Below are 13,827 nucleotides of genomic sequence, written 5' to 3' on the forward strand. Positions count from 1 at the left end.
CTGTATCCATGGGTGAAAATTGGATTGTCACTGTGGTCCATCTCTACCACTACAGGCTTTAATTAGTCCCTCCAACAGCCTCTCAAGCTAATGATCACAGGATAATCGCAGACTGTTTCTCTGCCGGTCTGACATCTTACTGTATCCACACTGCAGCTAGAAATGATGCCTCTTTGCTCTACACTTCCATCCGGTATCATAACATCTGGACACTCTGCAGTTTTACGTGTGTGTATGAGTGTGAGTGTGTGTGTGTGTCTTGGGTCAGTTATCTCTTGGCAGTACACCATGTGTTGACCACAGGAGCTCAGTGCACATAAAGGCTTTCTCACTGCATCATCATGTCCTGCTAACTTCTGTCCAAGGGCGGCCTGAATGTAGGGCTGCAACTAAAGATTTTCACATGCTGATTATTTTTTTAGATTAATTGATCAACCGTTTGTTCTGTGTGATGTGAAACAGAAAACTGAAAAAAATTCTGAGCATCTTGAGCTGATGTCTTCAAATAGCTCCATACCCCGCAAATTACTGATAGACTTTCAAAGAAGCCGGAGGAAAACTGCTTATTCTCACTATTGAGAAGCTGGAACATGAGATTGTTTGATATTTTCAAAATTCTGTTATTTTGACTATTTTACTAATGGTACAATCATTTTTCTCAGTTTTTTTATGCAAGTAAATTGAATACATCTGGGTATTTTCACAGTTTTTTAGAGAAAACAGGCAATATGAGCTCATAACTTTGGGCATTTCTAGTAACTTATTACCAAGACTTCTCATTAAATTGGTCACAGTTTTGAACAAGATACTTACTCATTAACTGGGAAATAAATCAACAAAGTAATCAGTGGAGAAAATAACCATTAGCTGCATCCCTTCAAATGGAATGTAATGAAACGTAACCAAACAAAACTGTTGTTTAAGTTCATTAAGTTAATTCTAACAGTATTACTGTATTATGACATCCCATAACAATACCTTTGCGGGTGTCGTCAGACACGATCTGACAAGTTATGTTACTCCCTTGGTGATTAGATCAGACTCTTCTGTGTATGTCCATACCTGTCAGGCATGAGCATGGTGGTCTGGGAAACATTCTCAGATATGAGATAGTGAACCCTGAAATAGTTCCAGTAAGGCTGGTTTTAACTCCAGTAGATGAAAGACACGGGTGTGTTCTGCCCATTGCAGGGGGGTCTTGATGTGCACTGAGCATGGCCTGATTCAACATTTAAACCTGCAAAATCCTGATAACCAAGAAGCATTTAGTGAACAAATACTGTCGAGCTGTTTATTGATCTATTTGATGGAATAAATGCATGTCTATGGTTTTATTAATGTATCTATGTACTATTATTGCAGTAAATAATTTCATGATTGTATTATATGATTTTAAAGGGAAGCTGTTAACATCAGTTTATCTATTATTGCCTGCCTGTTGGTTTGGTCATCTGGATTGAAAATGTCTCATGTTGGGCCAACTTTAGCACACGATAGATACTTCGATACACACAATGGCTTTTCAAAATTTCACATCAGTCGTGAACCTCAGCTGATCTAAAAAGTCTTGCAAAGGGTGTGTGACTTCTTGCACAATCGGAGGAAGCAGAGCTCCTTTATCACCAACAAGCCTGAGCAAGCTTAGCTTTTGTACAGCAAAAACTGACGGATGGCAGAGATGTGTCCTCAAAATTGTTGGAATCAGTTGTTAGGGCTCATCACAGCTTTGCTATGTACTGTGAACTCTGATCAAAGGTGTACTAATGATATTAGGATTTCTCTTGCATAAGAAGAGATGATTCTCAAAAAGACAGTCTGAAACAAATACATGAAGATGCCTGAGGAAAAACTCTGTCATCAATCGACACACAAGACTACAATATTTTTAGACTTGAATTCAGATCTGTTACAGGGTGTAAAACAGCTGCCTGGGTGTTTTTGATGTGACTCAAACAGAAAGTGTCAGACCGTTGCCTCTATAAGTTAAGGCTTGTTTTCAGACAAAAAGCTTATTAAATTGAGCTTAGGTCTCGTTCCCAACTGAAATGATTTTCATTAGTCAACACTTTCATCAGAAAATATGGCCTAAGAGGTAACTGGGATGTGTCCAGTTAAAAATAGCTATTGTCTGTGCTAACTTGACTAACAGGCAGACAACAAAAACATCACATACAGTGGCATATTGACGTCTGTAGGAGAGGCAGGTGTTTGTTCACTGAAGTGGTTCTGCTGCCTTTCTGCAACCTATTGTGTTTCTCTGAGTCACATAAGGTGGTGACGCTTAACACTGGGCTCAGTTAAATCACTTTCCACAGCCATCCTTCCCTGCTGCTTGGCAATAAGGACAGGTCATTTGCACACATGCAAAATCAGCTTCCAAGAAAGCTTGGAAATGCCTGTGTCATTCTCTGAGGTAAATAAGAGAGAGAGACAGAGAGACATAGAGAGAGAGAGAGAAACTATTTTAAATGTTCTTTTAGAGCCAAGAGGCATCTTAATAAGGAAGTGGTCTCTCACATAGAGATGCTAGACAGCTGTCAAGACAGATCCAGGGCACACGCACACCCGCACACACCAATGACTCTTTCTAGCAGTGGGTTAGTTGTGTCAGCACCTCCAACTTTTTTTTTCCTTTTTTCATAACTGAGAATGTTTTGCAAATCTACAGTTGTATGTGCAGCAACAGCCCAGAGGAGAAGTAACTGGGTGGATTAGAAACACACTTCCTCTGGGATCTGCCAAGAGTGACCACAATGATCACTTTGATAGTAAATGCTGCAGCGAGAGGCGATGCACTTCTTGTTCGCTTTTGTCTCTGCTGCATTTAGAGGGTTTTTGCAATTATTCCAGTTTTGACTTCAGCCCTTTTTTTTAAAGACTCTGGCTGTTTTCCCATATTGGGATTAAGAATAGCCCGAAATTAAAAACAAAATTCAATGAAAAACTTAGATGACTAGACTTTATCCGTGTCAAGACAGCAGCCCTTTAAGGTCTACTGTGATGATAGGAGAGGACTCTTTATCCCCCACGGTGAATATACAGTACATGCAAACTTGGAATGAAGCTTCTTCTTGTTTTCTCTGTCCTCAGGCAAGGAAGCAGATTGCAAACACATTAAATAGTAATACTTAATTTATTCACAGCCACACGGTCTTCCTCCTTCAAGAAGAGGCGTGACATGAAAACCATGTGCAATAACCTCTTACTATCAATTTCTTGTCATTCTTATTACTAAGATACTGCACTTTAATGAACAACCAGAGGATTGAGCTGCAGTTGCACCCACTGGGGGAAACATAGGAGACCAAAGCACCATATTTGACAGTTCGACACTCAATTTAGGATAGTGCCAAATTAGGTTAAGCTTTCTCACCAGGGAGAGATGCAATATTGTTTCTTATTCAATATGTGAGTCACAGAGGAAATGTGCTGCTGGGAGCAAAACAAAAACAAATGTTCAAAGTAATAAGTGAGAGTATGGTATTTCCCTTAACAATAACACAGGCTCTACGACATATTAATCGCATTGCGTTGTAAAAATGTGACATGCTGCACCTAAGGAAGAAAGACAGGGAAGAACAGGAACAGGAAGTAGCCTATTAGTAACACCTGCCTCGCAGGTACAGGATCAATCCCGCTTCATCAAGCTTCAGATACCCTCTCTACTGCCTGTTTTTCAACAGGTTCAATGGCTCAGTGACACAGTTATAAGACATGATATGCTATCCTCCTCTAGTCTGCACAGGGCAGCCTCCACCATTAGGTAAACAAACAGCTGCTGCACAAATAGGCAAAAAACAGACGACTTCCTCATTATCAGTTTCCAACAAACGACAGAGATAGGACACACAACACAGCGCGGCTGCTCGGCACCTCACGCAGACCACGACCGTGTGTCGATCGGGTCGCGTTGTAAACTTCAGGCGGAGGACCCGCTGCGACAACAGGTGTCCCCGTCGGGGCTTCCGCACTTGCCACTCACCTTTGTGTAGTATAACATCCACAGCTCATACAGTCTCTCCTTCGATGCCATTCCGCCGCCCTTGTGGTTGCTCATTATCTTCCTTCCTTATCTTTTTTTTTTTTTTTTAAAAAAGCATCAAAGTGTAAAGCATGGTCAACGCCAGGGCTGTCTGAAGTTGTTCCCTAAAGGCAGGAGGAGGAGGAGGAGGAGGACGCGGCACGCTCCTGTGAACCATTCCTGCAACAAAAAAATAATAATAATAATAATTCAGGCACAGTAATCCCCACGAAAGTGCTTGTTCTGCCTCGACACGCAAAGTTATCAGAGTGGCGTGGAAGAGGAGCAAAACATGACGGCGTGAGCGTGACCACGGGGCGATCACTGTCGAAACTGTGAAACCAGGAACAAATATGCGTGGAGATGCATGTCTGGAGAAACACCCATGTCCGCATTTAGAGCGAGCTGGCTGCTGTATGATTCCTATTGGAGAGAGTTCCCACGGAAGCGACAGATGCCACCCGACCAAGACAGAAAATGAGCGCTACTGCATTCAGTCGGTGGCTGTAGACAGTCCAGTCTGTGCGATGTGTGATGAGCAGGAGCAAACGACCATCAACCGGTGCCTGACTCTGTTAACAAGGCGAGAAATACAGTGAAGAGTTGGCTGTAGATCATGCTCACAGGTAGGCTGATATTCTTAAAGACACACACACACACACACACACACACACACACACACACACACACTCACATATACACACATGCACGGCCACCTCTACAGGACTCCTCTGAGTGAGGAAGGGGAAGTCAGGACTCAAATGAGTTTTTATTCAGTGAAATCCACCTATTAAATAAATAAATGAATAATGAAAAAAAGAAATCTCCATAAATTGCTGCAGCATGTGGGGCAGAGGAGGCAACCTATATGCAAATAATCACTTCTTTTATTGTATTAAAGCTTGTGTTGTGCAGTTTCTGCAGACTGGAGGATGGAGCTGTTATTTTGCACAGCAAGCAACATTCAGCAATAATAACATAAAGACACACAAACACACAACTGAACTTCAGATTCTTATCAGCTCCTGACATCACCAAGAGACCTACACTGGTGAAAGGAGTGCAACTTAGACGGATACTGAAAATAAAATATGGGAATAAGTAACTACATTTTTTTTCTTGCATTGAAAGTGTCACATGTCAAAAGTAAAAGTGCTAAGTTTGAAGAATTGTCACTCTTATAAAAAGCATTGGGATGTTTTAGATGGTGCTGGTGGTGTCTGGTCTAACTTCATGAACTGTAAACCTATGGTTTTGTCTCAAATCAAGACCCTTCACATACATTTTATACGTTGTTATTCTTGAAAAAGACATAGACCTATTCACTGAGTATAAACATTTGTATTTGTTTAAATACATTATATTTTTAAAAAAACCAAAACAGACACTTCTTGCAGGAGGACTCTGGTTTATGAGTCCAGTTATTGATGCTATATACTATTGGATAATATTCTGTGTATCAGCAACACATTGTATTAGTTTCATATTATGTTTGCCATGTTTTTGCATGTAAAATATCAGGCAAGATGATACTTGCTCAACATTGCACTTAAGCAGAAGAAAATGCACATAGTCTGTTGACATGCAGTTTGTGCTGTTGTACTCTGTGGATAGTTTACAGTACAGACAACCTTCTCCTATCTGCTGTGGCAGAAGCTGTGTCGTAATCTATAACAGCAGTTTTTGTTTGTCTCTTCCACTCACTTGTATCATAAATGGGTCATTTATTGATTTATCCTTTTAGTGTTATGATCTTTAATTTTTATATCTTCTTTAACACACACAGGTTTGTGCTGTCACACGCTAATGTTGGTCATTAGGAGGATGGACACAGTGAAGCTTGAGGCAGCTGTATTACCATGGCGATGGCCTACATTCCTAACCAGGACCTGACAGTGTGACCATCAACAGGCGGGACAGTGTATCACTCTAAACTTTATTTATTTCAATATATAGGCCTGTTCATAGTCCATAACTAGGTTAAAGTAGGCTTTTCAAAAATAGCATATTAGCAACTGAAAGGTAAATTATTTGAAACATTAGTCCATATGCCAATAAATCCAGTTTAGGCCCCAGCATAAATAAATCTGGGCTTAAAATTTGGAAGATCTAATTAACGTAAAGACAGATTTTTAAATATCATTGTTTCATTTCCTATTAATCTAATCAGTGACCTTGAAAAGATTTGTCAAACAAAACATAACAATATCACATGATCAGGCAACAGGCCACCGCAATCGATGTGCTCGACCGCCGGTTTACCTCCTCAGCCAGGATCACTAATGGATTTCAGAGACAATTGATCGGCGTGCAACCATAAACATGGAGCGAAATGTCGGGTCACTTCAGGAGCAGGCCCTGAAGAGAAAAGAGAGGCTAAAAGCAATAAGAGATAAACAACTTCATGTAAGTTACGCGTCTGGTGATGTCCAGTTCATGATAAATGCAGCATAGCCTGTAGAAAACACGCCGGTCTGTTAGTGAGGTAACGTTAGCCGACTTAGCTCGTAGCTAATGTTAGCAATATTAATGTAGCAAAGCGGTCTTAACCATTGTTCATTGGTTTCCTGGTGTGTGTAGAAAAGATATTTAATTCATATCTAGTTAAATATTTACTTGTTAGCATGCTTTGGTAGTTGTAGTTATTCAGTTTGGCCTATGGGGCTAATTTGCGAAGCTAACGTGTATGAGCCTATCTCAGAGACAGTAACACAGTAGTTTAACCGCTAGTCATATACGAAAAGTGAATGTCTTTGTTTATAGTCAATATGAATAAATTAGGACCCGTGGCTAGCCCACTGTTTTGTTCGTGTTTATAACTTTGTAATGACTGCCATGGCGATGAAAACGCATTTCTGGTTGAATATTAGCAGATTCACTCACTCGGTGGTATTTTAGCTTCAGTCTCTCTACAGACTGTTCATAAGGCCATGACTAAAGCTCTAGTTGTATTTACTTGTATTTAAGAGATTGAGAGGTACAGGATAGAAGGTGGCTGCAGTCTGTGTTCAAGGATTATTGCTTAAACTGTTTTTTTTCCCCCCACAAGCTCAACCACAGTAGGATGTTTGCAAACCTCTTCCACTACATTTCTCAAGCTGAAATTTACCATTAGTGCCACAGCGTGAATGACTCAGAATTGACTTTTATCAGTGTGAGTTCAGTTCTTTGTAAGAGAGGAAAATGTTCATCATTATTTTATTTATTATTGTGATCAACATTTATTTATTTTTTTTTTTTTACAGCCATTTACTTTGTTATAGGGTAGATTTTGTGTCTTAGCAACCAACAGTGAAAAAGAGTAGATCCTCCTATGCCACACAGTTGTTAACTGGGGTCTGGCATGTCATTGAAAACACACTTGTTTTGGTGGAAGGTGGAGAAATTTTACTCAAAAGACAGAAGAGAAAACTGAACTTTTGTAAAGGACAATTTGAATGAAGAATGGAGATACCTCAATTTATTGAACGGTTGACAAAAACTATTGTATGATGATATTGTATGCTGAGCTAATCTTTCCATGGTAATTGTACAATATCAAATCTTGATAACAACACACACCCAAGGCCTTGACCCACATATTCTGAGAGCAGGTTGTTTCAGTGGCTCCTCAGCAGGGCTGCTGCTGTCTGTGTTGAAGTATTTGAACATCACACAGTTATTCTGCTCCACGATGACAATGTTTCAGTTCTGAATATGAATTCTTCTTGCAACAGGAAACCCTATTCAATGTGCAGGCTGCTGTTTAGACCAGAATGTGTTTCACAAAGCTGTTGTTGAACAGAAGCATAGTGGCTTGGCTGGCAATGTTTGATAAACGACTGCTGACATTCCTGAAGCCTGGAGTTGTTTTCCTTTTGTACTGCACTTTAAGAATGAGTCAGCCCTTGAATTGTTCTAGCAGGTGGACAGGAAGCCTCTTCAGGAAAATGTAAGCTGGGAGGGGTCTGATATCCTTTGTTACAACTTCTCACTTGAGGTCATTGTTATTTTATTTTATTTTTTCATCATTTGTTCTTCCCATTGTTTACGTGCGTAGAGGTTAGCACAGGCCTCATTATAAAATGCTGTAATTGGTATTCAGGTAGCATGCTTTGTGGTTGTTGATCTGATAGGCCTGGACCAGATGTTCCAGGACTATCAGATCAACAACCCGATTTTCCTAATTTGTTTGGCTTAATTCTCAAAGTTCTCAAACTACACCTCCTAAATAACACTGTGTCAGAAATAATCAAGCTCAAAATGCAAATTTGTTATTTGACTCCCAAATGATGGGCCAACACAAAAACACAGGTGTTTTTATTATTTTGTTTTCCTATGCAAATTTGAGCCTCATGCATATACTGTAGCAGTAGTGTGCCAGATCTAAAATGGGTTAATACATACCTTCACTTTAAAAAATTTGTTATGGGGTCATCTTGTAGGCTTTGTGTCATCCCACCACCACCGCACTTCATGTCACTCTTGGTCTAAACTATGTAATATGAACAAATATGCCATAGACATAATCTTGCCATAGACATTCTTTCTTATTATTTGATGTAAGTGATTCTTTGTGGCAGAATACAGAATTAGATAGTTTCTGCTAGTTGCAGAAACTAAACTTAATTAAATGATGCTGTTTCTAGCGTGAGAATGAAGTCAAGGTAATTTAATGGTTGTGTGATAATCTTCTAACAGGGGCGAGAGCAGGCAGATGGGGAGCCAGAGCAGAAAAAAGCTTCATTAGAGGAGACTCCAGAGGAGAAGCACAGGTTGGTTGATCACTCCACTTGTGCTTTTATGTTTCATGTTCTTCACAAAAGCATGTGACAGTTTCTTCACAAATTGTACACTGTTGCTTGCCCCTTTTTAGCGAAGCTTTTTAAGCAGTACAAACGGAACTGAAACTTATATGGACGTTCACCATCACAACATTTATCTTTACCTTTATCTGAACACCATCTTCTTGTAACACAGCACATGTGTCAGGGCAGTTCATGAGATGCAGTGTTTACACTGGGCTGGATCACAGCCTCGTGCTATTAGCTGCTCAAATATCCTGCAGCTCACTCAACTTTGTGTATTAGTAGGCAGGAAGAGCAGCCATCTTTCCTGTCCTACAGGACCGTTTTTCCATTGTTTATATTTAATGACTGTGCACTGACGGCACAGAGGGAGTGCCGCTGTATTTCCTCCAGTTCAACAGGACAGATCTCTCCCGGGAGAATGAAAATAGCAGCAGATGCGAAGTCCAATTTAGACATTTATCTGTGGAGAGAGAAAAAGATCAGTGCTGAATGTTCTAAGTATTTTTTTTTTAATCTGTGTTTTGCCAAGTCAAGAAACACATTTGTAGCACATTTGTGTAATGTATCTTGTGATTGGTATTAAAATTTCAGGGGAGATCAAATTCCCAAACCAAGGCATGAAAGAACAAAACAATCGGCAAGTTTGTCCTTACGTTATTCCAATTTAAATTAATGAAAGATCCACAGGTTTCAGATGTCAAAATAAATTGATCTTGTGCAGAAAGGTTTTCAAATCCCTGTTTGTTAAGAATTACTTCAAGGCTATTCCACAAAAGGCACCAACTGCACCACACAGCTTTTCCTGTTACATCTTGCAGGTGTGTTAGGGCACACGATAGATTTATAGGTAAGTAGATTTTTATATTCTTGGAAATAGCAAATAAGGCAAAAGGAAGTTCAAAAACCTTTGAAATATTACATTAGTACTTACAGTTTCTGTGGCTTGTGTAAATGAAAAGGCTGGAGTTATTTTTGCAGTGGTGAATGGGGCGGGTACTGTGATATCAGTGTAAACATTTGAACACTCTGCTGCACCTCCTCCTCAGTCTCAGTTCACTCTAAACAGTTTGAGAGAGCCACACTTGGGTCAGTGCTCCGAATTTATCACTGGCTCTCTTTGAATCTACAGTGTGCTTGAAGTGGAAATGTGTAAACACACTTCAAAGGTTTTGACAAATCAAATTAAGAGATAGTTAAGGAAAAAAAGGTATGATGTCAAACCTTGACAGAAGATGGAAAATTTACACATCTAGTCTGTTTATCCTGCTTTTTGTCCCTGTGGCAGCACTTAAAATGGCGATGTTATTCATTATCTGTGTGCCCATCTGTGCCTTAGTCTATGAAAAAATATCTTGACATTTACTGACCAGGATGGTGTAAAATTCAGTTTGGATTTCATCCAAATGATGGTGGTGACTTTCGTGACCTTTTACCTCAAATAACCAGAATTTTGGGTTTGGACAGGCAATACTTGTCTATGACAAATGATCTTAAAAACATTTGCTGCAATATCCATTTGCTGAGACATTCATGGTATTCACAATGTATCTTCATGTTTATGATGACCCCTGACCTTTCCTTTACACAAGTAATGTCAAAATCATAGAGTTTGCACTACAACTTGCTCCCCAGAGAACCTTCATCCATTTTTCTGATCTTTTGTTTTTTCTAGTACTCTCGCATCTTTTGGCCCAATTGTTAATTTTGCACTAATGATAAATAATGTCAATATTGCAACTACATTCATGTATCCCTTTGCACAAGACTTGTACCAAAATATCCACACATTAACCCAAATAATGTAGCCAAAGAATTTATTAAACACATCCATGCCTCTTTTTTTTTTTTAAGATGTTTTTTTGGGCATTTTTGCCTTCATTTGACAGGACAGTAGAGAGCGAGAGGAAAGGGGCAGAGAGAGGGGGAATGACATGCAGGAAAGAGTTGGGCCAGTTGAGAGTCGAACCGGCACTCGCCTGCTAAGAGCATTTGCACTCACGTGGTAGTTTACAATTTTGAGGCATTTTTATTAGAAGTCGTGATAGAGAAGTGACAGAAAATGAGGCGAGAGAAGGGGGATCAAATACAACCAAGGTCCCTGACCAGACTTGGAAGCTTTTATGTTGGCGTAATCACTTAGATGTTTTAATTCAAATTTGACATTTAAAAAAAGTTGATGTAATGTAGCTCTGTTGTTCACTACATAAATTTTATTAAAGTTATAGCATTTCAATTAAAGTCATATTTTAAATGCTCAGAGCATTTTCACTCGAGGTAAGTGTAATAAAATGTTTTTTTTGTTGTCATACCGCAGAGCCATTTGTGCAGCTTTTGGACACATAGACAGCAGATGATGGACTTTTTCGGAGGCATTTAAGTGGTGTTAGAAATTTAATGGTGAAATGGACAGAATCATATATTTCCCAACTAAAACAGATTCTTTGGGAGATATTCAGGAGGCAGAGAGAGAGAGAGAGATCTGTGAACTAAGAGTGGACCTCAGTCGACCACAGGCAGAACATGACTAGCATTCCTGCCCATACCCATACAAGGCATCGGTCTGTCCATTGGCAGCAGGAGTGTGATGAATGTATCAAGAGTGTACACTCTCAATGCTTCATCACAAATCCATGTTAAGCTCAGAACAGCTGATAACTCTCTTGGTGTGCGTTTAGTCAGACAATAGTTTACCTCTGCCTCTGGACTTTCTGTATAATCTGCAGAGATGTCAGTAAAGACTTGCCAAGAATTCCTCTGTGTAGAGACGTGATGAAAGACTTCGTAATTCAACATCAAGGAAAGCATTCCTCAGCTGTTAGCTGCTCTCCTCGAGTCTGTGCCCGGGAGCAGGTGGAACATGTTAATCAGACATGTTCATAGGAATAAAGAGGGACATTATACCCGACCTCCTCTAGACATTAGATGTGCAGCTGTGCAGGGTTTGCAGATGGTCTTTTATGGTCCTTAATGTCTGGTGGAATATATTTGTCTACACTGCCACCTCCTGGACTGTCACAAGAGCGTGAGAAACAGAATGAGAGATGATAATGTATCGTTTACTGCTAGCAGCACTAAAAGTAGACTCACTTTACTCTGTATTTCTTTTGTCAGAGAGCTGAAGCTGAGGAATTATACTCCAGAGGATGAAGAGCTGAAGGAGAGGCAGGTGCCCAAAGCCAAACCAGCATCAGGTGAGAACTCTTTACACATAAACAAGCTTTGAAAAAAACATTCACTCATAGCATTGTTAATATCTTACTTTAATTACATGGCCTCCAGCTCCTGGATAGCACCCCTCAAGTACTGCTCACAGACTTTTGCTCCTATTATCACACATGATTCATGACCTCTCTCGGTTTGCAGTGGAGGATAAGGTTAAAGACCAATTAGAGGCAGCTAATCCAGAGCCCATCATTGAAGAAGTGGTAAGTAACTCTTTGAGTGTAAATGTGATTTCATTTGTTGTTGAATCAGCGGCTGCTGTATTCAGTTGTTTTCTTTCTTCAGGACTTGGCCAACCTTGCCCCAAGAAAACCAGACTGGTAAGACCTTTTAGAAAATTATTTTCCAGTCAATTTTGTCCATAAAATCTCAGTCTAATTAAAGATAATTTGTTGCTGACTTTTCACTGTCATTCTGAATCAAGGGATCTGAAGCGCGATGTGGCAAAGAAACTGGAGAAGTTGGAGAGGAGAACACAGAGAGCCATCGCTGAGCTCATCCGTTAGTATTTCTTGTTTTATGTTTTTCCGTTTTATTGTTGAATTTTCCTGACGGTGCAGAGATGACTGCACCTGAGCTTGGCGTGATTTATTAGGCTAATTGCTTTGTGGTTTCCAGACTCCATAGAGGCTTGAAGCCGCCTGATGACATCAACAGTGTGATTCCTCCATTGATGTATGATCCACATTCTAAAAATAGGCACGAGCTTTCAGGAGATCACAAAATAGGTTTAACTGTAATAGGTGGTTTTCCCTGTCACGCTCTTTATACTTGTTGCCTTTATTTACACATATTAAGTTAAGATTACTAAGTTCCCTTTGTTAACGTAATAACCTAGTTAAGATGCTCGAGTCATTGATTAACATTAAACAGATTATAGTGATAAACAAACAGTCACTCCTTTCAGTTTGATTTTAATCTTTTCAGACAGCATTACAGCTACATTTTTGTAGTTCCTCTGCATCAGAAGTAACTTTGCAGCCTGTACTATCTGTGGGTGGAATATCACCACCATACAGGACTATTCTGTTGGCAAAAAAAGGTGTCAAAGGTTCATTTTAAAAACTTGTGATTGTAGGATTTTGTGAATGAGTGAGTCAGATTGACTGTGTTTGTGTGTGTCCAGGGGATCGTCTGCGAGGCAGTGAGGAGGAGTTGGCTGGAGCAGTGGGAGCAGTAGGAGTGGAGGAGGGAGACTCGGATTGAATCCAAGATGTAACAGTTAAAAAACAAAAAGAAGACTACAGTGGATGAGTGAAACACCACGATGATGGCTTGACTTTACTGGACTGTACCATCACATCTGTGTTGTGCGTAGAGAGATGGCTGGCTTCATCACTGCAAGAGTAAATTTTCCTGTCAGGTCTTCATATATAAGTCCTACCTATCACTGTATTATTACATGTGAATATGTGGTGGTACATTATGTATATGTAATTAATTGAGGTGCATTTTTAATGTAATCATCAATATTTTGTTGTAATTTTTGTATTTTCTCAAGTAAAATAATGTGATTTTTTTTCAAATACCTGATTAGTATTTGTGTATATTTCCCTTTATTTGGAGGTAGAGGTGATGTGGATAAAATCCTATCATCAGGTGATATAGCATATTTTGTGGAAAAATCTATTTTAAAACTGTTGGACTGATAAAATACTGACACAATAATCATCAATATCTTCATAAAGCGGTTCTGCCCGTTTGTTTGCTACATTGCCTAAAATGGAACAGGTACCACAATAAAACAAACAGTAGAATTTTTTTTAACATCATATTGACCACTAAATGTAAGGA

At 39.6% G+C, this 13,827-nt stretch overlaps 2 protein-coding genes across 3 annotated transcripts in view; one reads left to right on the forward strand and one right to left on the reverse strand.

Moving 5' to 3' along the window:
• nbeal2 (neurobeachin-like 2) overlaps nucleotides 1-4,168 on the reverse strand; it is a 32,607-nt gene extending 28,439 nt beyond the window's left edge. For both annotated transcript variants that reach the window (XM_071471018.1, XM_071471017.1), the window contains exon 1: nucleotides 3,983-4,168. In XM_071471018.1, coding sequence (XP_071327119.1) covers nucleotides 3,983-4,057 — 75 coding nt within the window. In that variant the 5' untranslated portion in view covers nucleotides 4,058-4,168. The remainder of the gene's footprint in view (nucleotides 1-3,982) is intronic.
• Nucleotides 4,169-4,508: 340 nt separating this feature from the next.
• On the forward strand, nucleotides 4,509-13,553 carry ccdc12 (coiled-coil domain containing 12). The gene is made up of 8 exons (XM_071471021.1): nucleotides 4,509-4,647; nucleotides 5,808-6,427; nucleotides 8,702-8,775; nucleotides 11,923-12,002; nucleotides 12,175-12,236; nucleotides 12,319-12,353; nucleotides 12,458-12,534; nucleotides 13,160-13,553. Exons 2-8 carry the CDS (start codon nucleotides 6,344-6,346, stop codon nucleotides 13,237-13,239), a joined length of 492 nt encoding a protein of 163 aa, XP_071327122.1. The 5' UTR covers nucleotides 4,509-4,647; nucleotides 5,808-6,343; the 3' UTR covers nucleotides 13,240-13,553.
• The last annotated feature ends 274 nt before the right edge of the window (nucleotides 13,554-13,827 follow it).

Source organism: Trachinotus anak, unplaced genomic scaffold, assembly GCF_046630095.1.
Source record: "Trachinotus anak isolate AG129_WGS33_773 ecotype Australia unplaced genomic scaffold, CSIRO_AGI_Tana_v1 ptg000032l, whole genome shotgun sequence".
NCBI classification, from domain to species: Eukaryota; Metazoa; Chordata; class Actinopteri; order Carangiformes; family Carangidae; genus Trachinotus; species Trachinotus anak.

Excerpts from the sequence above, each read along its gene's own strand:
- ccdc12 (XM_071471021.1), top strand. The coding sequence starts at position 6,344 with ATGGAGCGAAATGTCGGGTCACTTCAGGAGCAGGCCCTGAAGAGAAAA. Across the intron at positions 8,776-11,922 it reads ACTCCAGAGGAGAAGCACAG|AGAGCTGAAGCTGAGGAATT; the intron begins GTTGGTTGATCA and ends TTCTTTTGTCAG. Across the intron at positions 12,237-12,318 it reads AGCCCATCATTGAAGAAGTG|GACTTGGCCAACCTTGCCCC; the intron begins GTAAGTAACTCT and ends TTCTTTCTTCAG.